The sequence below is a fragment of the Schistocerca gregaria genome, chromosome 6 (assembly GCF_023897955.1).
Source record: "Schistocerca gregaria isolate iqSchGreg1 chromosome 6, iqSchGreg1.2, whole genome shotgun sequence".
In the NCBI taxonomy this organism is placed as follows: domain Eukaryota; kingdom Metazoa; phylum Arthropoda; class Insecta; order Orthoptera; family Acrididae; genus Schistocerca; species Schistocerca gregaria.
In genome coordinates, this window is record NC_064925.1 from 126,595,208 (window position 1) to 126,620,796 (window position 25,589).

The following is a 25,589-nucleotide window of genomic DNA, read 5'->3' on the forward strand; positions in this document are numbered from 1 at the left end:
TTTCTGTCATCATCGGTTTGGGCTGGGCGATCATGAGGCAGTCAGTCAATTAGTCACGACACAATATGCATCTGACAACTAACAAGAACGTCAACTAACGTTAAGATGTTCTTCAAAAGGGTAGCTTTCCAGCGCAGTAACAGATAATAGTAGTAACAGAGATAGGAATTTGTGACACGCTCAACTTTAATTGACATTGGCGAATTCGGCCGTGAGCTACGTGAATTGGCCACTTACCCCAGGGACAGAATGTTAGGTAACGCGGCCGTTGCAGTGTTACAGGATCTGGGATGTGTATAACCCGATCGTAGGTAGAACCAGCACTGGTGACGCTTCCTAACAACGAAGAAACGAACTGCATACACTGTTTGTCTTCCAGTACTGTCAAGTCACGGACGTGCCAGACACTTACTGATCAGTTGCTGCCGTATAAATTTTGTGGCCCAGTGGTTCTAGGCGCTACAGTCCGGAACCGCGCTGCTGCTGCGGTCGCAGGTTCGAATCCTGCCTCGGGCTTGATGTGTGTGATGTCCTTAGGTTAGTTAGGTTTAAGTAGTTCTAAGTCCAGGGGACTGATGACCTCAGATGTTAAGCCCCATAATGCTCAGAGCAATTTGAACCATCTTTTTTTGTATGAATTTTGACACTGAAGGAATAAACATTACGGAGACGGTGATCTTCAAATGCGGTACCTATTTGTAGCAAGGAACATTAAATTAATTAAGACTGTTGTAACACAATGTAGTGAGAAAAAGAGAAAATGGAGTTGAAAATATTTAGTAAGTAATTTTGATCGTGTCGCATATTGCATACAGAACACATTTAATTTAAATAAACTACTCTTATTAATCAGTTATTCATCTGTGCACATAAACAACAAAACAAAACTTGTCAGGCAATTACAGTGTTTCAGCTCTGGGGTCTCAGAGAGGCAGCAAACGGAACAAGGTGAGCAGTCGACGCTAAGAGTTCCGAATCGTGCTCACTTTTAACAAACAGTAATGAGGGCACCACCTGCCAACCTCACGCACTCTTACAATAGGTAGTCCATTGGCAGCTCATTACATATTAATTTATGTAGGTTACCAAACGCAGCCCCTGTTACCGCCTCACAATGTCAGTTTTGGCTCTGGAGCGAAAAAGCTTGACGACCGCTGGTCTAGATCTTGTTCCTGTAATTACCGACCACGAGTAATATACGACTTGGCATAGTGATTTGGCCTGTCTGCTGGCCAGTTGCAGACTGTAAGCCGCGTAAATGTTAAATGCTTACTATCTTACCCCAGACTCTCACGAACCGGCACTGGGAAGTTTCATCATTTCATCAAACAAACAGTACGATGTTATCCTAACTCTTGCCTGTCAGGCTGTCTAACGCGAACCGACATGGAGATGTTAGTCAGATACCCGCCGGTCGTAAACTGGCGAATCTGGTGGTGGGATGGCTCTTCAAAGACATGAGTAAGAGTATGATGTAATCTCGGAAATTACTTGAAGCTTAAGTGAGCTTTCAGTATTCTGTATGGGCTCTAAGACTTCAGTACTACCAAGACAACGAAAAATATTTGGGGTCAGGCAATCAAAAAGTATATGGAACATTAATATTTATCTGTCATCCCCATATTTAAGAGTATGGCTTCTATCTTTATTATTTTGATGGGTCTCTATGGAGCCTCATAATGGTTATTCATTAAAAAAAAAATTCCATTCGATTGGCCTCTTAATTCTAGGAGAAATGAAATTCGCAAGAAACATAACTTACGAACGGAATATACGGTTCTGATCAGAATTTGATGCTGGTATTCTAAACTGAATTCTTTAACAGCGTACGTAGCCATTCTGCGATATATTCAAAATTCTATTTTCGGTGAACGCTTATGCCTCGATTTTGTGAGCGAAGAAAATCAAATTTGTTTCAACACGTCAACATTTTATTAAAACTTAATAATTTTACACTATCTTATGTATGCTGACATAAATTATATTGAAAATAACTTATACAAAATTATTTTTTTGGGGGTCGAAGATTTCCCGCCGGTGACCAATGTTCCGTCTGCAAGTGAACAATACATCTGGTGCAGCGGTATCATGGAGCGCCCTACGCGAACACAAAAATGATGTATTGAAGAGACCGAATCGTAAGGAGTAAAATTATATCCTCACATTTAGCATTACTTTTAACTAACTTGAACAAAAACTACGAAAATCACGTAATTTTGACGCGTTCAAAGAAGGTTACCTCATTAAGTAGCTACGTCTCGACCAACTGATGGAGTGCATCCAAGCATATTACAGTACTAATAAATTCTTCAGTCCCTGTTCTCGATAAGGTGGTTCAATACGGATTTCCAAGTACGCATGTGATGCTAAAATTTTAGAACAGTTAACGCGCTTCATTTTATTCACTCGTATTATACATGATTCTACTAATGTAAGAAATGTCCGAGCATACTGTAGTCTATAAATGAAACACATACTTACTCTATAATAAGTTGATGATGTCGTATGTTGTTCACTAAAGAGTTGTACAGTTTCCAACCCTTGTGGTCTCTGTTCAGAAAGAACAGATCCCCCTGACTATCTGCATCTACCTCTGGTGCAACCAAATATCCGCTGAACACATAGTTTGTTTGTGATCTGTGCAGTTCATCAGTGCAGTTTTCCAGAGGCTGTACTCTCATGTCTCGCTCTTCTTTATTTGCCCGCCCACGCAGCTTCGAAAGCCCCATTACTTCGACGTTCTCGTTCAGAACAGCTAGTTCGGATGCTGCGTGAATTAAGAGAACGACGATGAATATATCCATCAAGATGCTCGTCTGTCCGATAGCTCCTATGCCAACAGCCTGGATGGCGTAGGTGATTTCGTACGCGGGCGAGTGTTGCACGTCTACGGGAAGCCAGAAGATGAGCGGCCTGGTGCCGTTCTCCCCTGGTGGCGACGTGAGGACCCGTATGAGTGGATCTGCCATCCACAGCACCACCGTCACAGTCACCCCCTGAAACACGGTGGGATCACCTCTCACCTTCAAATCCAGTACGTCAAGTCTAATACGTATAATTCTATTGAATCTTCTGCCATAATTGTAGCCCATACTGATGGGTGGGACTTGACATTCTGCTAAGCATTACTAAATGTCATCTCTCAGAATTGTCTAGACCAGATAGTTCAGGGGCCCTCTCATAAAGGAAACAGAACAGACCTAATAGCAACATGTAGACCAGATCTCTTTGAGAATATCCCTACTGAAACTGATGACCAAGACCCAGTTGTAGCAATAATGATTAATACAGTAAAAAGAGTAGTTAAATGAAAGGTTTACACACTTAGTAGGAAGGTTTACATATTTAGTAAGTTAGATAAAGGGGCAGCTGTCTCACATCTCAGTGAGGAACTCATAACATTTATCTTTGGACATCAGCGTGTGGGTGGACTGTGGCTCAATTATGAAAGGACAGATGACCAAACACTGGATATGTACATGTATACAGAACAGTGCATGATGGGAAAAAGCGTAAATTATACTTAGCAACTGCAAAGAAACAGAGACTTATGCTTAATAGACCTGAAACAAAGTATACAACCATGAACAGAAAGCTGATGAATGAAAGCAAGCTGTCAAGTAAGCAATGCATGAAGCTTTCAGTGACTACTGTAAGAGAATCTTATTGAAAGATATCTCACAAAACCCAAAGAGCTTCTAGCCACATTCAGACACTGTCAATGGCACTCATGGATGACATGAGAACTGAAATTAACAATAGCATAACAAAAGCTAAAATACTTAGCTCCATTTACAAATATTGCATTACTAAATAAGATACAGATGTGCTTTCCCAGTGTACTTCTCACACTACTGCAAAGGTGAGTGATAAACAACTGTGACACGAGATTAAAAAAAAGCACAGATTACACCTGTCTATAAGGAAGGTAGCAGGAAGAACGCACGAAACTTTACCGAAACCATTTCTTTAGAACGAAGACCAGTTTTTCATCATAACCTAAATTATCTCACGGTAATTGCTGGTTCTGATGTACTGTAACAGTAACTTTCAACCATACATAAACTTGGTTGAAATTAAGCGTCTCTTTCCAGATAGCTCTATTTACTGATACACTGAAGCGCCAAAGAAACTGTGTGATACAATGGCAGGTTATCAAGATTTAAGTCAGTTTGAATGTGCGCTGTTATAGTCGGCACACGAGCGATGGGACACAGTATCTCCGAGGAAGCGATGACGTGGGGATTTTCCCGTACGTCCCTTTAACGAGTTAATCGTGAATACCAGAAATCCGGTCAAACATCAAATCTCCGACATCGCTGCGGCCGGAAAAAATATACTGCAAGATCGGGACAACGACGGTTGAAGAGAATCGTTCAATGCATATCAGTGCAACCCTTCAGCAAATTGCTGCAGATTTAAGTGCTGGACCATCAACAAGTCCCAGCGTGCGAACCATTCAACGAAACATCATCGATATGCGCTTCCGGAGCTCAAGGTCCACTCGTGTACCCTTGATGTCTGCACAACACAAAGCTTTACACCTCGCCTTGGCCCATCAACAACGACATAGGACTATTGATGAATGGAAAGATGTTGTCTGGTCGGATGAGTCACGTTTCAAATAGTATCGAGCAGATGGACTTGAACGGGGATGGAGACAACTCCATGAATCCATGGACCCTGCATGTCAGCAGGAAGCTCCTCAAGTTGGAGGAGTCTGTAATGGTGTGGGGTGTGTGCAGTTGGAATGGTATGGGACCCCTGTTACATCCCGATACGATTCTGCCTGGTGACAAGTACGTGAGAATCCTGTCTGATCACTAGCATCCATTCATATCCATTCTGCATTCCGGAATGCATCAGATGGAAAACTAGCAGTAACTAACCAAGAGAATTGTCAAGAATTGGCACGTTATTTCTCCGGTCTCCTTAACTGCCCTGAACCTGTAACAAGATTTCCAGTACAGAACTGTACCTCCACCCAACCAGAGTCACTCCCACCAACTTGTGAAAAGATCAACAAACACACACTCAAACTAAAAAACAGCAGAACATCTGTTGAAGACGGCATCATTCCACAATTACTGAAGAACCTTGGACCAAAGTCACTACAGAGGCTTACGCAAATAATCTCTACCATCTGGCAAATAGAAAAACTTCCTGACGATTGGAAATGTGCACTTACCCCTCCACCGCACAAGCAAAGAGATAGGACCTGAAAGTGAACAACTACAGAGGTATCTCCCTGCTACAAGTTACCTACAAAATTTTCTCACCATGCTTACTCCAGAGAATACAAGAACAGTTAAAACACAAAATCGGTGAATACCATCATGGCTCTCGCCTCGGTCATTCATGACAGAACAAATCCTCATTCTGAAAACAATACTAAAATACAAGGGCATCATGAATGCACCAGTCGTTTGCACCTTCATAGATTTCAAGGAAGCGAATTATTCTGTTGACCGACGATCCTTGTTCAGTGTTTTATAATAACAGGGACTCGAACCAGAAACAGTATGAGTAATCAGATAATCAGACAGATATTAGCTGACACAACAAGGAAATTTAAATTCATGGGTGAAATCTCTGATCCCCTCATGATCAAAACAAGGACACCAAGGCGAGAGATTATTCCCACTATTATTCTCTGTAGTCGTGGACAAAGTAATGATGGAATAGGAAAAAGAACTGAAAACTCAAGGACATTGGAAACAAACAGAGCTAGATAGATGCCGATACAAAATAGAAATATCAAACCTAGCTTTCGCAGACGCCCTTGTCGTACTCTCAGACAAGGAAGCAACAACAACCATCAACTGAGGGACTAAAAGAATGCGCGTAAAAAGTTGGGCTGCAATTCTCATCGAGAAGTCTGAATTTTTCTGTTCAAAATTAACCGTAACAAAATCAAACACAAAATATGGCAAAATAAACAGAGTTGCACACTTCAAGTATCTAGGTGAACTCCTTGAACCTACAGGAGGAGAAAATATCGCAAAGAAGATTCGACAAAAAGAAAATGAAAAGATCGTTCGGCAAGACACAGCACGTATATAATAAAAAGAGCATGTCCATTCACACAAAAGTCAGACACTACAACACAGTAATCAAGCCTGGAATACTGTATGCAACTGGGACGCTAACACTCCACAAGAAAAGTGAATTCGAAAACATACTAAAGGAAGATAGGAAAATCATGACGAAAATTCTCGGCCCAAAGCTGACAGAAGAGGGATACAGATTACACTCTAGGAAAACTGCAGAGAAGATGTCAGACATAGCAGCAAGTGTCGGAAAGAGAAGGTTGAGTTCTGTGGGCACATCATCAGGGTATCACCAAAATAACTCACCGAAAGAATTATAACATACACACAAGGGGTTAAACCAGCAACACCGTGGATCACACAAGTCATACTTGGACCTGGAACCATCAAAAATCGATCCAATAGAAATTGATGACAGAAATGTATACAGGGACAAGATAACCAAGTGGAATGTGAGGCCAGAGAATGAAGTCCCAACGAAGCCAGGGAGAAACTGGACTGAAGATGGAGACTCCATAGAGAAAAAAATGAGAGAATCGTGGAAGATGAGAAATAAAGCTCAAATGAGGCCGAATGATTTGCATGATCCTACAGAGTCTTGACGCAAATAATAATAATAATAATAATAATAATAATAATACATACACACATACAGGGTGACAATTATTGAACGATGTGAAATATAATCGTCATAACTTCTGAACGGTTTGCGTTAGGATGTTCAAACTGCACGGTCGGCGGCGGGGAATGATGGGGGTTACTATGTATTGTATGGTTTGGCTTACCGAGAAAGCCCACTTTCATTTGGATAGGTTTGTTAATAAGCAAAACCGGCGCATTTTGAGGACCGAGAATCCACATTACGCGATCGAGAAGCCTCTTCACCTTCAGTAAGTGACTATGTGGTGTGCCATGTCCAGTCACGGAATAATCGGTGCGATATTTCTTGATGGAACGGTGAAACGGTGACTACCGAACGGTACGTGAAGACTTTGGAAGATGATTTAGTTCCCATTATTCAAAGCGACCCTGATTTCGACAAGATGTGATTCATGCAAGTCAGGGCTCGACCCCATCTAAGCAGGAGAGTGTTTGATATCCTGGAGGACCAATTTGGGTACCGCATTCTGGCTCTATGGTACCCAGAGGCCACCGGTATGGGCCTCGATAGGCCACCATAGTCTCCGAATTTGAACACATGCGAGTGCTTTTTGTGGGGCCATATTAAAGACATGGTGTACAGCAATAACTCCAAAACCATTGCTGAGGTGAAAACAGCCATTCAGGTCATGGACAGCATCAATGTCCCGACATTTCAGCAGGTCATGCAGAATTTTGCTATCCGTTTGCGCCACATCATCGCCGATGATGGCAGGCATATCGAACATGGCACACCGTAAATCCGAATATCTGTAGTGACGTTTGCATTTTTAATTGTCGCCTCTGTGTCTGGGTGCGTGTGTGATTTTGAAATTTGTGTAATGATTTCACGTTTGTGTGATTTTAGCTCCTTTCTATTTCAGCGTCAAACGCTTTTAAGCAGCATGCCATTAACATGATTTTTCATGCAAACAGGACCAGCAGCATGGGAGAGTCCATGAATTACAAGTTAATCCTCTGAAACATACTGGAAAGACGATGACGGCAACAGTGCCAATACCATGCTGAAGTGGAACAGTATAATACTGACTGTTATTGAATGATTGTCAACAAACATTACGCAAAATTTGAATTTGTTTTTCAGATATTTCAAATCAAGTCAGACATATGATGCCGTAAACCTGCAACCCAGGAGCAGTAGTGATTTTAAAATTTGCTGATGAGGGCATCTGTTTTATACTAGATACATGCAGATATTTTGACATCTCAAAATATTCCTACCTTTAAAAAAAATAAAAAAAAACCTACTACTAAATTACGTATCTGGAAACGTGTGATACATACTTGTGAGCTAACGCTTTAGAAACAGGGACTCGCGCATTTGAAACTACTGTGTGTGCTCTATTGCAGCTCACATAACTGAAACGTAACTGTTATCGTCATCTGTTTACTCCAAGCGAGATGATGTGCAGGTGACTCCCTCAATTCCCAACACCACTGACACGGCCTACATCAATGTGACACGAATGACTCAACGGCTTCTTTCCTCTTAGCTGTTTCCCCAAATTCCAACTCGTTGTCTAGAAGCCCATGAATAACCCGACGTTGAAATTAATTCCGATGACAGTTGGAAAAATTGTCGTTTTATTGAAACACAGTCGGTTTCGTAGCCAAAGCCGTATCATCAGTTGCAACAATGTTAAAATGTTATAGGTGTAACGATAGCTCCTAGACAAGATATACTACTCTGTTTCGTGTCAGCTCACACTCCGTTGCAGAGTGAAAATTTCATTCTGGAAACACACCCCAAGCTATGGCAAAGCCCATGTCTCCGCAATGTCCTTTCTTCCAAGAGTGTTACTTCTGTAAGTTTCGCAGGAAAGCTTCTCTGAAGTTTGGAAGGTAGGTACTGTGGGAACGGAAGCTGTGAGGACTGGTCGTTAGTCGTGCTTGGGTAGCTCAGATGGTAGAGCACTTGCCCGTGAAAGGCAAAGGTCGCGAGTTTGAGTCCCGGTCTGGCACATACTTTTAATCTGTCAGGAAGATTCAGGTGAATCACAGTTCTTAGACGAACTTTGAACATTGTTGGGCCTGATAATGCTGCTTTAGGCCGCGAATCCGGTTACGTATCAATAAAACAACAATTTTACTAATTCTCAAAGGAATTCTTCTTAACATCATGCCTTTCAGCAGCTGCAGATGTCCGGAGTATAAAATGCTTTTTCCATCAATAACGAGGACATCATCTGATGAACACAAAACATTTAGCTTAATTCTCTCCTTGTCTCCTCTGCTAGATTCATTTCCGTTTGTGGTGTTGAATCTTAGCAGTTTCCTCGGGCCTCATATTTTCTAATCTCAGTAAACATTCTGATGGACCAATCATGAACTTCTCCGCGCATAGGACATAAGACAATGGTCAAATAAATATTAATGATCAAGACTGACCCAGTCTCATATTGTGTTCAGTATGAAGTAGGCGACAGTGTGATACAGAAAAAGTCCACATAGACCACGACATACTCCAGAGAGCAAATCCGTAATTAAACCGAGTCAGAAGGAATCAGCACTACCATAACGGATCCCTGAGGGAAGCACTGACAGCACAGCGGGTAGGGAAATGAAATTACACTGTCTGACAAACAAAGTGAAGTACCCAGAAGATGTAGTCTGGTATGAGTTTAATGTCGTCAACGTATACTACTGGCCATTAAAATTGCTACACCAAGAAGAAATGCAGATGATAAACGGGTATTCATTGGACAAATATATTTTACTACAACTAACATGTGATTACATTTTCACGAAATTTTGATGCATAGATCCTGAGAAATCAGTACCCAGAACAACCACTTCTGGCAGAAAGAACGGCCATGATACGCCTGGGCGTTGTGTCAAACAGAGCTTGGATGGCGTGTAGACGTACAGCTGCCCATGCAGCTTCAACACGATACCACAGTTCATCATCTGGAGAATGTGCTGGCCAGGGCAGCAGTCGAACATTTTCTGCATCCAGCAAGGCCCGTACAGGAACTGCAACACGGGGTCGTGCATTATCCTGCTGAAATGTAGGGTTTCGTAGGGATCTAATGAAGGGTGATTGCTCTGAAAAGCTAATCATTTGCCTATCACAGTATCTTCTTCCTGTCGGTTAAATTTCGCGTCTGTAGCACGTCATCTTCGTGGTGTAGCAATTTTAATTGCCAGTAGTGTAGATACTATTTGCCGGTACGTAAATGATTTCTTTGTGACAGAACAGCCATAAGAGTGCAATAGTGTGTTCATGTTTAGGTTATTGCCACGCCTGGCAGGGTATATAAAGAGCCTGAGCTGCGGCAGATGTTGAGTGATCACCGAAAGACCTAGATATGACGCTCATTGGTATGAGACAATGTTATCATCACATAACCGCGTTTGAATGTACCTCGTCTCAGTCTCCATTTTTCCGGATGGACGAATCGTTCTGTATTCAGAATAGTGAGGATCTGCAGCAGATTCTAAAAGCAGGCATACTCGTCATCAAGGTTCGGGTCGACCCCGTCTGATTAAGACAAGGGAGGATTGCCGTATTGAGCCCCAATGACATCTTAACCTGCACTCACCATCCGAGAACAAGAAATGTATCTTCTGCCACGATCTCTGTCATTCTGCAGTCGGCCGAGGGAATTACCGTACCATGTGTAGGCTGCACTTAAGGCAAATTACGCTTGGAGTGGTTCTGTAACAGAGATTCATGGACTGATGATGCAAATAGTCGCATCATGTTTAGCGATGAATCGCTGTCCTGGACTACCCCGGATGACCATCGTTGTTGCGTATGACGGGGACCTGGGGAGAAATCTTATTCTTCCCGTGGTTTTCAAGGGTACAGCGGTGTTACTCCTAATGTCACGGCGTAGGGAGCCAGCAGTGTGATCTCTGGTACTGGCTGGTAGTGACTGTTGGAAATCGAATGGCACACGGTGCGTCAGCGGTATCCTGCATCCTCATGTGCTACCTCTCGTGTGACAGTCTCTTGGTGCCATTTTCCAACAGCAAAAGACGCGTCTACACATGTTTATATGAACTGTCTGCATGTAATGGAGGTCTCCGGTGGCTAGTAAGATCTCCACATGCGTCCCTGATAGAGCAAGTGTGGAACTATTTCAGACGTCCCAGTGCCAGAATCAAGAACATCAAGGGCTAATTACAATAGTGGTGGGCCCGTTTGCCTCAGGAGTGGACACAATGGCTTGATGACATGCTTTCCAGTGAAATCAGTGCATGCATCCCGGAGAGAGTGCCTGCAACGTCATTACTGATAAGCGGGCACATACTGCCAACCTGACTTCACCTTGTAATAATTGCAGTAACATCACATATTCTCTCAACACGTGAAGTTCCATTTTGCTTACTCTTTTCCATCTTCACGGTTCACTTTTTCTGTCAGGCAATGTGGTAGGTTCTGATGTAACGTAAGCAAGAAAGAGGCAATTCTGCACAACTGTGGGACGTGATACTGGAAGGAAAGTAGGGTTTTAATAAGGAAACGTTAGTATGTTTCGTTCACAAAGTTCCTTTTCGTAGCATCACAGTCTGCAATCGGTCTGAGCTTGCTTAAGCTTGAAATTGCTGTCTGAGTTTATGTAGACTCTGATGATGTCTGCAGAATGAGAAGGTGAAAAGTGAGGCGGAGAAAAATGACAAGCTCACTAAGGATGGAATCATTTTGCTTTCGCAGAAATATCAATCTCTGATCTCTCTCAAATGAGTGGATAAAGGGAAAAAAGTGGAGCTACAAAGTAATATTTCTCCGAGTATTTTTACCACTTGATGTCATCACCGTCTACCATCAGCATTATTTTTGTTAAAATTAATCGCGTTAAGTGACAGTGACAAACCTAACTTCAAAACACATTGTAGAGGAAAAATGTGACACAGCGCACCATATGTCATGTACATCTACAGACAAACAAATGATCACACTTTTAGAAAAATTGGATTATTTATTGAAGAGAAACAGATTCATAAATAGAGCAAGCAGTAAAGCGTTGGTCTTCGTCTGGCCCTTATGCAAGTAGCTACTCGTCTTGGTGTTAATTGATAGCGTTTTCGGATGTCCTCCTCAGTGTATCGTGCCAAACTCTGCTCAACTCGCGCTGTAAGTAGTCTGGCCATAATGCTTCAATCTTTCCCAATTGTGGAGAGCTTCAGCAAACTTGCTGACCGAGGTAAGGTGGCCCAAGAACGGAGACAAGCAGTAAAAACTCTGGCTGTTTGCGGCTGGCATTACCCTGCTGAAATTTAAACCGACATGGGTTGCCATGAAGGCCAGCAGAACGGGACGCAGAATATAGTCGACGTACGGCTGTGCTGTGAAGGTGCTGCGGACTACCACTAAAGGCGTCTGCTGTGAAAACAAATGGCGCCCTAGACAATCACTCCTGATGGTCGGCCCTTACGTCTTCGAACTCGCTAAACCGTACCTCGCCATATCTCTCCATAGCTTAGAACATTTGGAGCACTGATGGTAGAGCCGTCCTACCATCTCGGGATTTTGAAGGTCTAACGTCCTAACTGGAAGTAATTCTGAAAGATATCAGTCAGGATGACACAACAGCTCTGTCAACCACTGCCAAGCCAAATAACTAATTGCACAAGGGCTAGAAGGGAACCAACGAGATATTCAGTTGCCCAATTTGTGAAGGTGTTTTTCTCTTATTTTTGTTTTTGTTTTAGAGTGTAAATTTGCGACCATTTATGTCATAGTATCATCAAAATAAGAAAAAGTTTAATAATGTACGGTGATGGAAAAGTGGTATATCAGTTTAAAAAGGAGTGTACAGTAGCGTAAAATATTATGTGGAGTGTACTGGGAGGTCTCGTGTCGGTTCCCATGCAGGCATGACAATTCTGTCCGACCTCTGAGCACAGACTGGCTGTCACTGTATGAGAGAACTGACCAGCCAGAGTTTCCACACTCTGTCGGCGGTCCTGCTGTACTTCTCGCGGACGCCTGTTCCATAGTCGGGGAACCGCTCCCTGGCGTCCAGCAGACTCAGAACCATCCGCTGCAGTCGCTTCCGGTGCAGCATGAACGTCACCACCTGCCAGCATAATTCACAACAGCGTGTCAGGCCAAGATCAGAGCCTTCAACACCGCAGCGCGTCAGCAATCGTTGGTTAATATATTAAAAAACGAAGACAGTTGGTAATACAAATGTATATTAATAATAAAAATAATAATAAAAAATAATAAAAATAATAATAAAAATAGTAATAAAAATAATAATAAAAATAATATTACGTCTTCCACCTTAGGTGATGCGTTAGATGACAAACAGGTGGCAACGAAATCTATCCCTTACATAGGCAATATTAGTTACAAATTGGGGCGTTTACTCAGAGCCCATAGTTTCAGAGTCGCCTATTCTACTGATAATAGTTTACATAGGAATTTAATTCACTCCTTGCTGAGTAAGAGCGAGAAACTTTCCCAATGAGGAGTCTACAAAATTACATGCGGGGATTGTCCAAAATTTGACATCGGGCAGACGGGGCGAGATCTGGGTCTCAGGTATAAAGAGCATATTCCTACTAGAAGCGGCGACGGTACTAAGGGCTCTACTTATGCGGAACAACCTTGTGCAGACGGCTCATGCGCCGAGCCCTTCAGTTAATATCGAGTTACTTCATGCCGAGGTTAAGGGCTTAAAACTGGATGTTTTGGAAGAAATGCAGATCTTTAATCATCTGCAACATGTTAAAGACAATATCCTCAATGACCAACTCCTACTAAGAAATAGAAAATTTTAGAACCTGTATACTTGTAAATCTGATGATCTGGGGACTATCACATGGGCGCGCTGTTTGGCGAGCGCGGTTGTTCAAGCTGTTCATCTTATTTCTTTTTATCCTCATTTTCCTTTTACAATGAAGGTGACTTCAGCCCGTTGAACGCCTTACGTTTTATCCCCATATCTTCATTACCATGACTTCTTTAGATTACGTCCCCTCAGCCCCCCCCCCCCCCCCCCTACTGGCTCTAGGTACAGTTTTTAATAGTTCCTCCTGTTGTCATACGTAGCTTCACATGTAATTTTCTTTACTAGCGTAAGCAACTTTTTGCGGTTATGTTTTATCTCCTATTTAGCTTGTCTCTTGTTGTATCCATTTTATTTTTTGATGTACGTTGATCCACGGTTGGGAATATATGGGCTATTTAGCCCCGACCCATGTATAAACTTTCTCGTATTTGTATGGGCATGCGCATTCAAGTAACTTCCCTTGTCTTGCGAATGTGCATAGATAGCGGGTCAGGTCTGTAAGAGAGCGACCGTTTGTAGTTGAAGTTTGTGACGGGTCATGGCCCATCGAACATAGGCCGTTGTGAGGTGGAGCGTACACCATTTCGTTAAGTAGTGGTTTCGACTTTGTACATATGTACTGTTCGTGTTGCCCTATTCTTCTTCGTTTATAAATGTACAGCTATGTTGTTCTTTTAATCATTGACAAAGGTCTTCCTAGACACTTGTGGGTTTTATTGTTGTTCTGAAGAAGGTGTAGTTATCTAAGCCGAATCCTGGGTTAACACTTTTTTCGCAATCGAGAAGCGTTTTCAGTTTTTTAATACAAGATCAGAGCTCTCCTTGGCTCGGTTAAACGGGATGTAACATTCCGCAAAATCCTTCGCCATTGTGGGAAAGTATTTCACCGACGGGAAAAAATCCTGACGCCAAGAAAGAATTTTGCGACATAAACGAAAGCTTGCAGACGCGTTTCTGCATTTGAAAGATGATATCTGTTCAAATTTTGTGGCATTCGCATATGAGTAGCGCTAATAGCGCCACTACGTGGATACAATTCAGGTTTGCTTTAAATACACCCCGTAATGGTCGTGGGCGTTAGTTGCCTTTGAGTCTGGACGTGGTGAGTTGATACTAGTCAAGAAATCCGTTAATACGGCGAAGACGACATTATCAACAGCTTACTGAGGTCGAGTAGTAGGCCTACGGGAAGTTGGATGTTGTTTCCATGATACTGCAGAAAGACTTGGCAAGAATGTAGCCATTGTACATGATTGCTAGCAGTGATGGCACGGACAGATACAGTCGCAAGAAGTCCAGGCTGTGGACAGCCACTACAGACCGTCCTCTTCATCGTCTGCACATTGCTATGCACCCTATCCAAAAGATCATTTATGTAGATAGAAAACAACAGCGGACTTAACACACTTCCCTGGGGCACTCCAGATGATACCTTAATCGGAGGTGAGGGTATCATCTGGAGTGCGCCAGGGAAGTTTGGTAGGTCCGCTGTTGTTTTCTATCTACATAAATTATATTTTGGATAGGGTGGATAGAATGGCAGCTAACTCTATATATATATATATATATATATATATATATATATATATATATATATATATATATATATATATAAATGTAAATTAATGCAGATGAATAGGGAAAAAATCCTGTAATGCTTGGATACTCCATTAGTAGTTTAGCGCTTGACACAGTCACGTCGATTAAATATTTGAGCGTAACATTGCAGAGCGATATGAAGTGGGACACGCATGTAATGGCAGTTGTGGGGAAGGCAGACAGCCGTTTTCGGTTCATTGGTAGAATTTTGGGAAGATGTGGTTCATCTGTAAAGGAGACCGCTTGTAAAATCCGAATACGACCTATTCTTGAGTACTGCTAGATTGTTTCGGATCCCTATCAGGTCGTATTGAGGGAGGACACAGAAGCAATTCAGAGGCAGGCTGCTAGATTTGTTACTGGTAGGTTTCATCATCACGCGAGTGTTACGGAAATGCTTCAGCAACTCGGGTGGAAAGGAGGCGTTCTTTTCGTGAATCGATAGTGAAGAAATTTTGAGAACCAGCATTTGAGACTGACTGCAGTACAATTTTACTGCCGCCAACTTATATTTCGCGGAACAAAAAGATAAGATAACAGAGATTAGAGCTCGTACAGAGGCATATAGGCAGTCATTTTTCCCTCCTTCTGTTTGGGAGTGGAACAGGGAGAGAAGATGCTAGTTGTGGTACGAGGTACCCTCCGCCTCGCACCATATCGTGGATTATGGAGTATGTATGTAGATGTAGGTATATGGCTGTGGCGTGTCGTACCACTTTCGCAGTAGCAGTTCGAGCATCTTTTGGCACCATAGTGACGTAATGAACTGTTGCATATCGGCTACTTCGAGGAGAGCCACGTACCATACGCCAAACAACGTGCTCTCCATTGACCTCAAACCACCACCTATGGCGATTTAGGTGGCGGCGAGTGAGAGTTCACGGCAGAGTGGAGGTCTGTTGTGTTTTCTGATAAAAGTTGGTTCTGCATAGGTGCCAGTGATGTCCGTTTGTTGGTTAGAGGGCCGGGTAAGCGCCTGCAGCCATCCGTCTGCAGCTTAGATAGTCTGGACTAGTCCCTAGAGTTAAAGTCTGAGGTGCGATTTCGTATGACGGCAGAAGATATCTTGTGTTTATCCCACGCACCTTGGCTGTAAATTTTTACGACAGTCTGACGACTCAACCTCACGTGTTGCCATTCATGAACAGTATTAGAGAGTTTTTTTTTCCAACAGGATAACGTACGTCCACATACCGCTGTTGTAACCCAACATGCTCTACTGGGTATCCAAATGTTGCCTAGACCACTTAGAATTTATTCTTTGGTTTCGGCCTCTGATAGGAGACACAATATCATCTATGGTGAATGGTGAAGTGAAAGGAGTACACGTACCGCCCTGCTTTAAGTTCGTAAAAATTGTTTCAATTCCCAAAAGAACAAGACGTCTATCCGTGGCTCAGGACGAATCTACAGCGCCTCTCAATTTTGATTATAAAATCGGAGCTCGGGCGATAGAGAGCCGTTTGTCGGTTTTGCTTGCTGACATTGTCGCGCGTTGTCGAAATTGTCTCCCGGATCGTACTCTCCTGACTCCCGCATCTGCACGTCGTGATCTCACCTCGACTACTTCCACTGTTCCTGTGTAAGCAGATTTACTTTTTATTGATTTTAATCACACATTTGTCCTCGTTAATCATGATTTTCTGTTGCGAGTGTTGACGGCTCTTGGTTTTATGATGCCGCACGACTGATCTTCACCTCTCTTGTTAGTGTACTCAGGCGTCCGTTGACGTGAATGATCTTCTTACTCCCCCCACAGAAGAGCGCCGAGGTGTCCTGTAGGGGAGTCTCATTTCAGTGTCATTATTGGTCTTATTTCTGGAACCCCTCTTACCTACATAGCTGCTCGACTGCGTGGCTAGTCATATTTCGCGATTATGCTGATGACGTTATGGTACATCTTTGTATTCATGCCGGCTTATCGAAACTCAAGGACCTTTTGGAAGCAATTTAGCGTCTTACGACATTAACGACTGGAAACATCTGTTACGCAGTTTGCGACGATTTAATACGGTTGAGATTCCATGGGCTGTGGCTGTTGCCATCGTTCGTTGGGCGTTATAACTGATAGTTGTCCGATGAACATGGCTGTGCTAAACTGGAAATTCAAGGAGCGATAGTTGAACACGATCTTCGTTCCCAGTCGTTACTTCAGAAAGTTCGGACCTTGCAAACTTATGTGTAGAGCAAAGCCTGTTTTCTTGGCCAAATTCTTCCCCTTCCTGCGATGATGTCACGAAGCTACAACGATTATCGGCAAGTTTATCTGGCGAAGATCTGTTTTACGTGTGCGCTATAAGGTTATAGCGAGATCCCGGCTGATGGGGAAGTCTGGGCCTCCCTTATGTTCAGGTCAAGGCTTTCGTTTTATTTCTTCGACGCAATGTTTTAACGTGTCTATGCGTAACTCAATCACTTACAGCTGGCCTTCTTTGCCCGTCTCCGACCTACGAGCTTAACCTCTCCAACAGATTCTGGTAGAATAAATAATAAATTAAGACATAAAGTGAAACGTCCCCTTAGAACAATTATACAAGACTGTGCTTAAACTGGCACACAATATTTTTAGCGCAACGCAATCTGACTTTCAAAAATCCCTACAAAAAAATGGCCCTGACTAAGTTTAACCTATACGTTTCACAAATTGCTTACCTCACAAAAATCTTCGTTACTCGAACTACTGCAATACAGTGAGCGCCACTACTGCCAGCTAAATAAAAGATTCAAACTACGGGAGGCACTAACTACTGATAGGCATAGTTAGCAAATGAAAGATTTTAATAGAGAACAAACAATGTATTTACCTTAATATCATCAAAAGTCATAATATATATAGCAGTGCCAGTCTTACAAATTTCAAAACCCCGCCATTTCTCTCCCCACATCCACCACTGCTGGCGGCTCACCTCCAACTGCACAACGCTACGCGCTGTTAACAGCCAACTGCCCAACACTACAATGGCGAGTATTACAACAATGCCAACCAGCCACTGACTGCACACAGCACAGCCAGTGATTATCTTACAAAGCGCTACGTGGCGTTACCAACATAAAAAACCTAAACAGCTTACTTACAAAAGGTGAATTTTTTCTTTATTTCAGTTATTTAATGTTTGATATTCTTTCCCTTTCAAAATGCTGGTATGTAGCTGGACGTTTCCAAATCTCGCTTCTTCTGTGGACTCCCTATCGCCAGCGACAGACTGGAAGGTTGTTTGCTTCAGTTCCAGCATAACTATATTTCGGATGGAAGTGTTGTCTTCGTAGTACGAAATCGTTCGTTACCTTGTCCCCACGAAAGTTCGAATTTTTGGCACTGACCTTTGTCAGACACACCGATGCAGTCGTTGCCGTGAAACGGATACATTACTTCATTGGTTGGTCGCCTGCGGACACAGACATTGGAGTTACCTCCACCGACAATTTTCCTTCCTTTCCAGGACGACGGAAGCGGCAGTCTCCAGTGAGATTCTCCTGCGCCGGGTTTCAACCCTCTTTCCCAGAACGAAGAACAATACACTTAGGTGGCTTGTCGGACATTATGTTCATTACGTGATGGCGTGCTGGTATGACACCGACATTAGTGCCTTTTACCAATATATGATTACGGCGCGTTAGACATAGTAAAAGATGCCACACTGTCGTGAGCGTTTTGCAAATATACTGTACCTGATTTTTGGAGGTGAAGGACTTCGATGAAGTGTGGAATCCCTTTCCTGTTCGTATGTTTCATTCTTGTTACCATGCTTGTGGTTAAATTCGAAAAAAAATCAAGAAAGGGCGTTTTGTTAAGTGGCACTCATGGTGTTTTCCTCATGGTCCCTTATCAGGTGTTCAAAATTGTTCAAATGTCTCTGAGCACTATGGGACTTAACATCTGAGGTCATCGGTCCTCTAGAACTTAGAACTACTTAAACCTAACTAACGTAAGGACACCACACACATCCATGCCCGAGGCAGGTTTCGAACCTGCGACCTCAGCGGTCGCGAGGCTCCAGATCGAAGTGCCTAGAACCGATAGGCCACAACGGCCGGCATATCTGGTATATTGTTAGACAGTTTATTTTATTTTCATGGCCCTATTCTCTTAAAAATTGTTGATGGCCAGGACTGGAAATGATTTTTTTCTTCTTTTTCACTACGAAATCGACTCCTGCCTACGTCGTCTCCACCTAGACTGAAGCTCTGACTGTGTCCGTCCTTTCCGGCCCCTCTACAGATAGCTCAGTGACACGAGACAAAGTTGTAGTGAACAATATGAAGACTCGCCGATGTTCGAATCGAGTACGCTCCAAACATTCTTTTTTTCATTTAAATCATCAAATTGTATCCAATATATATCTTGTGTCTTTCCTTCTGTTATTGTTACCTTTATTTAAACATTAAGACTTAACATGAACTTGATAAGACGTAAACAACCAATTTGTTTCGTCCAGTGCCAAAATAAATCCAATAGAAAATAATCGTCTGTGTCCAGTGGGTACAAAAAACATCGTAGATGAAAAAAGAAACAAACCTGGACAGATTTTTGGAACCTCAAACCCACATACACCATATTTCGAGTCCTCTAGGTTCCTTCTTATATTTTTTAGACGTCCGTTCCTTAGTTGCTTGGTTGGCAGGTTGAAGAAAAAGGGGGTGGCGGAGGGAAGGGACCAAACTGCTAGTTCATCTGTCCTGTTCCTTAGTTCTTGTCTTTTATGAGCAAAAATGTTCAAATGTGTGTGAGATTTTATTGGACTTAGCTGCTAAGGTCATCAGTCCCTAAGCTTACACACTACTTAACCTAAATTATCCGAAGGACAAACACACACATCTATGCCCGAGGGAGGACTCGAATCTCCACCGAGACCAGCCGCTCAGTCCATGACTGCTGCTCCCAGACCCCTCGGCTAATCCCGATCGGTGTTTATGAGCAGGGCATAATTTTGTTACATTAATAGCCTATCACATGAATGTGGGATCCATTAAACTGCATGAATATGTCTGATAACCATGCAGTGCACAGCGATAACTGGTCCTGTCGAGGTCATGTGGGGCAGCTTCCCGATAGAGTAAACAAATGCTGAAATCATCGATATGTTTTTGGTGCTGGATGCGTCCCGAAAAATATTTCTCGTCATCTAGATCAATACCTTCGGGAAACCGGTAATCTTCGTCAGCAAGTAACTTGCGGGAGCCGTCCAAAGACTGGACGTTCTCCACAAACACTGGACATGATTCTTGTAACCGTTCATCAGTCACCCTAGTGAAGTACCCATGATATTGAAGGCATTCCATATATCTGAAAGACTGGCTGTTGAAGTGTTGCACGAAGATGAACGGCATCCCTATCATTACATATTAACACTAGACTCTATGTGATAAGTGCAGTTGTTTGAATGGTTTTGCACCAAATAGAAGGTAACAATTAAAAAAAAAATAACGTGAAATGGACTTCCTACCTCCACGACAGGCATCCAGGGATGCTTTGGCATAAAACTGTGGAGTGAAATCGTGAGAGGAGTGCTTTCGGGCCCTTACCCGTAATTGTTTAAATGAATTGTTTCCAGAAAACTGGAATGGTCGCCTAGGTCCAACGTCCTGGCCTCTACATTACTCAGACCTTAATCCATTATATTTTTATTTGTGTGGTCATTTAAAGGAGCAAGTTTACAGTACTCCACCGATGTACACGACCTATTAGCTTGCGTCTTTCCTGCTTACGAAATGGTGAATGCTGGTATATTGCCAAGGGCCCAGAAAAGTATGATTCAGTAAGTGACTAAGTGCTTGCAGAAGCAAGGTGGTTACATTGAACATCTTCTCTAAAGAGAACTTTAGTCATACGTGTACGTCCCGGACCTGTGAAGATGAGCTTGGACGTCACACGTATCGTAAGGGATCAGACCGAGGTGACAAAATCATGGCATAGCCGATGTGCGGATACACAGATGGCGGTAATGACGCGTACGCAAGGTATAAAAGGGCAGTGCATTCATGGAGCTGTCATTGAATACTCAGGTGGAAATGTTTCCTACGTGGTTACGGCGGCATGACGAGAATTGACAGACTTTGAACAAGGAATTGAACATTTCATTTCGGAAATCGTCAGGGAATTCAGTATCCCGCGATCCACAACGTCATGAGCGTGTCTCAAATACAACATTTCGGGCAGTACCTCTCACAACGGAAAACACAGTGGCCGACGGCCTTAACAACCTGGAGGATCGGCGTTTGCGTAAATGTGTCCGCGTTCACAGACAAACAACACTGCGAGAAATAACCGCAGAAATCAATGTGGGACGTACGACAAACGTATCTGATAGGATAGGACTGTTACATTTGGCGTTAATGGGCTATGGCAGCAGACGACTAAATCGAGTGCCTTTGCTAACAATGCGACATCGCTTACAGCGCCTCTCCTGGGCTCATAACCGTATCGGTTGGTTCCTAGGCGACTGGAAAACCGTGGCCATGTCAGATTCGATATGAAGCCATGAGCACAAGTTGAAAGAAGGACACTGTGCAAGCTGGTGATTGATCCATAATGGTATGAGCTGTATTTACATGGAATTGACTGGGTACTCTGGATGTTCTGTTACTTTGAGACCATTTGCAACCATTCATGGACTTCATGTTGCCAAACAGCGACGAAATTTGTAAGATGGCAAGTCACCGGGCCAAAATTGTTCACCACCGGTTTGAAGATGATTCTGGACAATTTGAATGAATTATTTGGCCACCCAGATCGACCGTCATGAATCCCGTCGAACATTTGTGAGACATAATAGAGAGGTCAGTTAACGAACAAGACCTTTCTCCGGCGACACCTTCGCAGTTATGGACGGCTATAGAGACAGCGAGGTTCACTGTATCTGCCGGGGTCTTCCAACGACTTGTTGAGTCCATGCCACGTCGAATTGCTGCATTACGTCGGGGAGAAGGATATCCGACACCAAACTAGGCGATATACCATGACTTTTGCTTCTCAGTGTATTGTGCATAGAGTAATGTGCAGTCTGGTATGGCCTACTAATTGTGTTTTTGTACCTCACTGTATACTAACGATGGTTGTGTACCCACTATTTTTTCTGTTGGATTTCTTTGTGTCGTGGACAAAATATAGCATTAGTTTGCATATCAAGTTCATGTTAAGTCTTATTGCTTGGATAAAGGTAATACTAACAGAAGGAACACATTATGGAGGTGTAAATTGGATACAGTTTAATGCTTCAACTGAAGAAGAGAAAACGTTTGTCGCGAACGCAATTCCGGCATTCCCTCGTCACACTGAGCTAATGAGACAGCTCCGGCACAGTGTATAGTTCATGATAACTGTTCTTGGGCACACTGCGCTCAGTTACAGCGTTGCCACAGCCTCTATTTTTAATCGCATTTCTATTAAACCTATTGCCGGGTACAGGCAATTGTCTTCAGCTGGGATGAAGAGTCACATGCTGACCGCCAGGTGTTGCATTTTTCTTCAGCCTGTACGTTAACGATACGAGAGACACTGTGACCAGCACTCTTAAGCTGAAGACCGTGCTGTAGATCAACTTCTAGTAAACTCATCAGAATATCAAAGCGAACTGAAATATCATATAAACAAGGTATCTGTGTTGTGGAAAGAAAACGAGTGAGGCCCTCCACGAGAGAACTACCCGATAAATTACACAAATGGGCATGGGCTACAGTTACGAACAATTTAAATTGGGACACTCACATACCTGAATGAAATCGTCTCAGTTTTCAAGCCTCGACAATTCGAATAACATTCTCGGGCTTTTGATGGCCATCTCCGCAATCGCGGAAGGCGACATGGGCAACTCATAGCAGCTCAGGTCCGCCGCTGTACCGAATGGCGTCAGTTGGCGCGAGGAGACGGCGCCACGCTTGCAACTGCCCCTCCTGCCTCCCTACAAGCGTTAAGCATCTGTCATTGCTTCCTTTCGACATCCAAAGCCCGCCCCCATGTCCTACTCAGTATGTAAAATTGTTCCTGTTCATTCTAATCTAAAAAATGGTTCAAATGGCTCTGAGATAACACCTGCGGTCATCAGTCCCCCAAAACGTACAACTACTTAAACCTTAGTTACCTAAGGACGTCACACACGTCCATGCCCGAGGCAGGATTCGAACCTGCGACCCGTAGCGGACGCGCGGTCTCGGACTGAAGCGCCTAGAACCACTAGGACACACCAGCCGGCCATTCTAATCTCAGTTGCCTTTTTTATAACAGAATCTCATAATGTTGGCCCATGAGCCAAGACTCTTGAGTTCTCAAACGTATTTTGTGTCCATTTTCCAAGCAATGCTCATCTATGGGCACTTGAACTCCTTTTGGTTGTCTCTTGTGCTCGGTTAAGTGCTCTGCAACTGTGCGAATTTTCTGGATTATACAGTGGTCGCCGCATTCGCAAGGGACATCATACACACCGAGAACACGAACAGCTATGTGATCTTTAACAGGGCACAACGTATCTCGTATGTTGGGAGTTGGCCGGAACACTGGTCTCAGTCCATACCTCTCCTGTACACGTCGTCACTTGCTGCTCGTTGCCCAACAGTATGGCAGAAAAGCTGCCGCCCCGGCTTCTTCTGCTGATTCACGAGGCGCCCTTCTTCAATGATACCAGAAAGCGTTTGCAATGTCTCTTTTGCTACGACAATTATCTCTGAACATGTGTCGCAATGGCTGCACTGCAGACTGTAGGTAGTCGTCATCAGAAATAACCTCTGTTCTGGGTATTAACGTGTTCGGGACGGCTTTCTTGTGTACATTCTAGTGAAAACTATCGGCATTCAAATATCGATCAGTGTGCGTCGGATTCCTGTACACTGCCGGGCGGGATAGCCACGCGGTCTCTGGCGCCTGGCCAATGATCGCTCGGCTCTCCCCATCGGAGGTCCAGGTCCGAGTCCTCCCTCGATCATGGGTGTGTGTGTGTGTGTGTGTGTGTGCGTGTGTGTTGTCCTTAGCGTAACTTAGATAAAGTAGAGTGTAAGCCTAGGGAGCGATGACCTCAGCAATTTGGTCCCATAAGAACTTACCACAAATTTGAATAAAAAAAATTCCTGTGCACTGTATGATGAAGGCGACCTCTTTCCTGCCGGCCTGAATGACCGAGCCGTTCTAGGCGCTACAGTCCGGAACCGCGCGATCGCTACGGTCGCAGGTTCAAATCCTGCCTCGGGCATGGATGTGTGTGATGTCTTTTGGTTAGATAGGTTTAAGTAGTTCTAGGGGACTGATGACCTCAGGAGTTAAGTCCCATAGTGCTCAGAGCCATTTGAACCAATCGTCCTCTTCCTTTTCACTCAACTAAAGCACCCAAGAACGGCAGCTTGTCGTCATTCTCCATCTCGATGGTACATTTAATGTTGGGATGGGCAGCGTTCATGTGATGGTTCAAATGGGTCTGAGCACTATGCGACATAAATTCTGAGGTCATCAGCCGCCTAGAATTTAGAACTAATTAAACCTAACTAACCTAAGGACATCACACACATCCATGCCCGAGGCAGGATTCGAACCTACGACCGTAGCGGTCGCTCGGTTCCAGACTGTACCGTCTAGAACCGCACGGCCACTCCGGACTGCTACAGTAAAATTTCATCCTGAGGCCATATCAGGAAGGTATCATCTATGAGCCTTGGGAAGCAAGACGAATGCAACATCACAACCTCAAAGTGACCCATGAAGAAATTCGCGACTGCAGGAGACAGTGGTGAGACAGTTGCTGTGCCATCCATCATTTCATATCATTCATCGTGGTACAACAAGCATGTTGTCATTAGAACATGAAGGAACAACTTGACGATTCCAGATGCCAGCGGCCGTAATCATACCTACGTAAGCAGAGAATCGTGCCAGCCCGGGCAATCAGTAGATTTACCCTGACGACGGTGGCGGGGATAGCCACTGAAAGCTCGAGAATTTTATTCGAATTCACCCGGGTTGAAAACCGAGAAGGTTTTATTCAGACACGCAACCGCGAAAGAATCACGTCTCTGAAGATGCTCACCCTAACGGTCCAAGAGAAGCAGCAGGAGCAGAGGAAGAAGACCTCGCGGAAGGCTGCAGGGTCCTCCGGTGTGTCGACGAACATCTGCAAGCCCGAGTTGAAGCTTATGGCGATGTTGACGGCGGTGACGAAGGCGGCTCCCAGCAGCCGGAAGCCCGGCTCGCGGCCACCAGGAGGTCTCCAGAGACCCAACCAAGACAGCGCCGCCGCGCTGGGGCCCAGCAACGCGTCGCTTTGGAGGGTCGTGTCCGACATCGCACACTGCCAGCAGTCTGTCCAGAGGACCTGCATGTTCAGAACAGGGACCTAGGGAAGTCACTGACGAAGCACCATATACCGGGAGATCAAAAAGTCACTATAAATTTGAAAACTTAGTAAAGCACGGAATAATGTAGATAGAAAGCTAAAAAGTGACACACATGCTTGGAATGACACGGGATTTTATTAGAACAAAAAAAAGTTCACAAAATGTCCAACAGATAGCGCTGGTCAGCAAAACGTCAGTGACTGCGCATGACAATCGTGTA

General features: G+C 43.7%; 1 protein-coding gene across 1 annotated transcript in view; it reads right to left on the bottom strand.

The window, feature by feature from the left end:
• Positions 1 to 25,317, bottom strand: part of LOC126278763 (odorant receptor 59a-like) — a 60,178-nt gene extending 34,861 nt beyond the window's left edge. The window contains exons 1-3 of the mRNA XM_049979040.1: positions 25,063 to 25,317; positions 12,593 to 12,736; positions 2,482 to 2,996 (exon numbers count right to left, since the gene is read on the bottom strand). Coding sequence (XP_049834997.1) covers positions 2,482 to 2,996; positions 12,593 to 12,736; positions 25,063 to 25,317 — 914 coding nt within the window. The remainder of the gene's footprint in view (positions 1 to 2,481; positions 2,997 to 12,592; positions 12,737 to 25,062) is intronic.
• Positions 25,318 to 25,589: the final 272 nt, after the last annotated feature.